The 1,240-nt window shown below is 59.7% G+C and overlaps 1 protein-coding gene across 1 annotated transcript in view; it reads left to right on the top strand.

The window, feature by feature from the left end:
* The window catches only part of TYK2 (tyrosine kinase 2), a gene marked incomplete at both ends in the record, with an annotated part of 11,557 nt that overhangs the window by 2,690 nt on the left and 7,627 nt on the right, over positions 1-1,240 (top strand). Inside the window, 2 exons of the mRNA XM_035900974.1 lie at positions 1-54; positions 458-652. The exon at positions 1-54 is cut by the window's left edge and continues 379 nt beyond it. Coding sequence (XP_035756867.1) covers positions 1-54; positions 458-652 — 249 coding nt within the window. The remainder of the gene's footprint in view (positions 55-457; positions 653-1,240) is intronic.

Below are 1,240 nucleotides of genomic sequence, written 5' to 3'. Positions count from 1 at the left end.
TGCGCTCCCCGCCGCTGGGTGGGAAGAGCTGTTCCCATCCAAATCCCATCCCGCGTTGGCTCCTTTCCCTTAGCTTGTGCTCCTGGGCTTTTCCTCGGGCTCTGTGGGCACCTTTCCAGCTTATCCCACTTTTGCGCTAGCGCAGGTTTAGGTTGGACATTAGGAAGAACTTCTTCACCAAAAGGGTTGTCAGGTTCTGGAAGGGGCTGCCCAGGGAAGGGGTCGAGTCCCCATCCCTGGAGGGATTTAAAAGAAGGATGGATGAGGTGCTGAGGGACATGGTTTAGTGGTGGGATGGCAGGGTTGGGTTGAAGGTTGGACTCGATGATCTCAAAGGGCTTTTCCAACCAAAATAATTCTATGATTCTATGACCAGTAGCCCTCACCAGCAGAGCAGTGCCATTTCCCAGCGGTGGGAAGGCTCGGAACTGATGCCTTTGCGTCTCCGCCTCTGCAGAGCATCGAGAACTTTTCCCATCGTGGATATTTTGGGAGGAAAAACAGAAACAAAGAGCCGGAGCCGAAGGGGCTGACTCAGCCGGCGGAGCGGAGCGAGCCGAAATGGGTTCATTTCTGTGATTTCCGGGAGATCACGCACATCGTCATCAAGGACTGCAGGGTCAGCATCAACCGGCAGGACAACAAGTGCCTGGTGAGTGGGACTTGTGCTCGCCCCGCTGCCGCTCTCCGTGCACGTAGGAGCCCGTGGTTACGCTGCAGGGACCGGGAGGAGGCAGCGCTGGGAAGAACAGGGATCTTTTTCTGGGGTTAATGCGAGAGTTTTGCGCTCTCCTCCTTGGGCTGGCAAAGGGAGAGGTGGATTTGGGGCTGCTGGGTGGTTTTTGTATGAGAGTTTTGTGCTCTCCTCCTTGGGCTGGCAAAGGGAGAGGTGGATTTGGGGCTGCTGGGTGGTTTTTTGTACCAGAGTTTTGCGCTCTCCTCCTTGGGCTGGCAAAGACTTGGACAGGCTGGAGAGGTGGGCCTGTGGGAACCTCATGGGGGTCAACAAGGCCAAGGGCAAGGTCCTGTCCCTGGGTCGGGGCAGCCCCCGGGATCCGTACGGGCTGGGGGATGAGGGGGTGGAGAGCAGCCCTGCCCAGAGGGACCTGGGGGTGCTGGGGGCTGAAAAGCTGGCCGTGAGCCGGCCATGGGCGCTGGCCGCCCCGAAGGCCCAACCCTCCCCTGGGCTGCAGCCCCAGCAGCGTGGCCAGCGGCCCGGGAGGGGGTTGGGGCCCTCTGC

Source organism: Egretta garzetta, unplaced genomic scaffold (assembly GCF_000687185.1).
Source record: "Egretta garzetta isolate BGI_Z169 unplaced genomic scaffold, ASM68718v1 scaffold1068, whole genome shotgun sequence".
NCBI classification, from domain to species: domain Eukaryota; kingdom Metazoa; phylum Chordata; class Aves; order Pelecaniformes; family Ardeidae; genus Egretta; species Egretta garzetta.
This window is presented reverse-complemented; position numbering and strand designations above follow the sequence as displayed.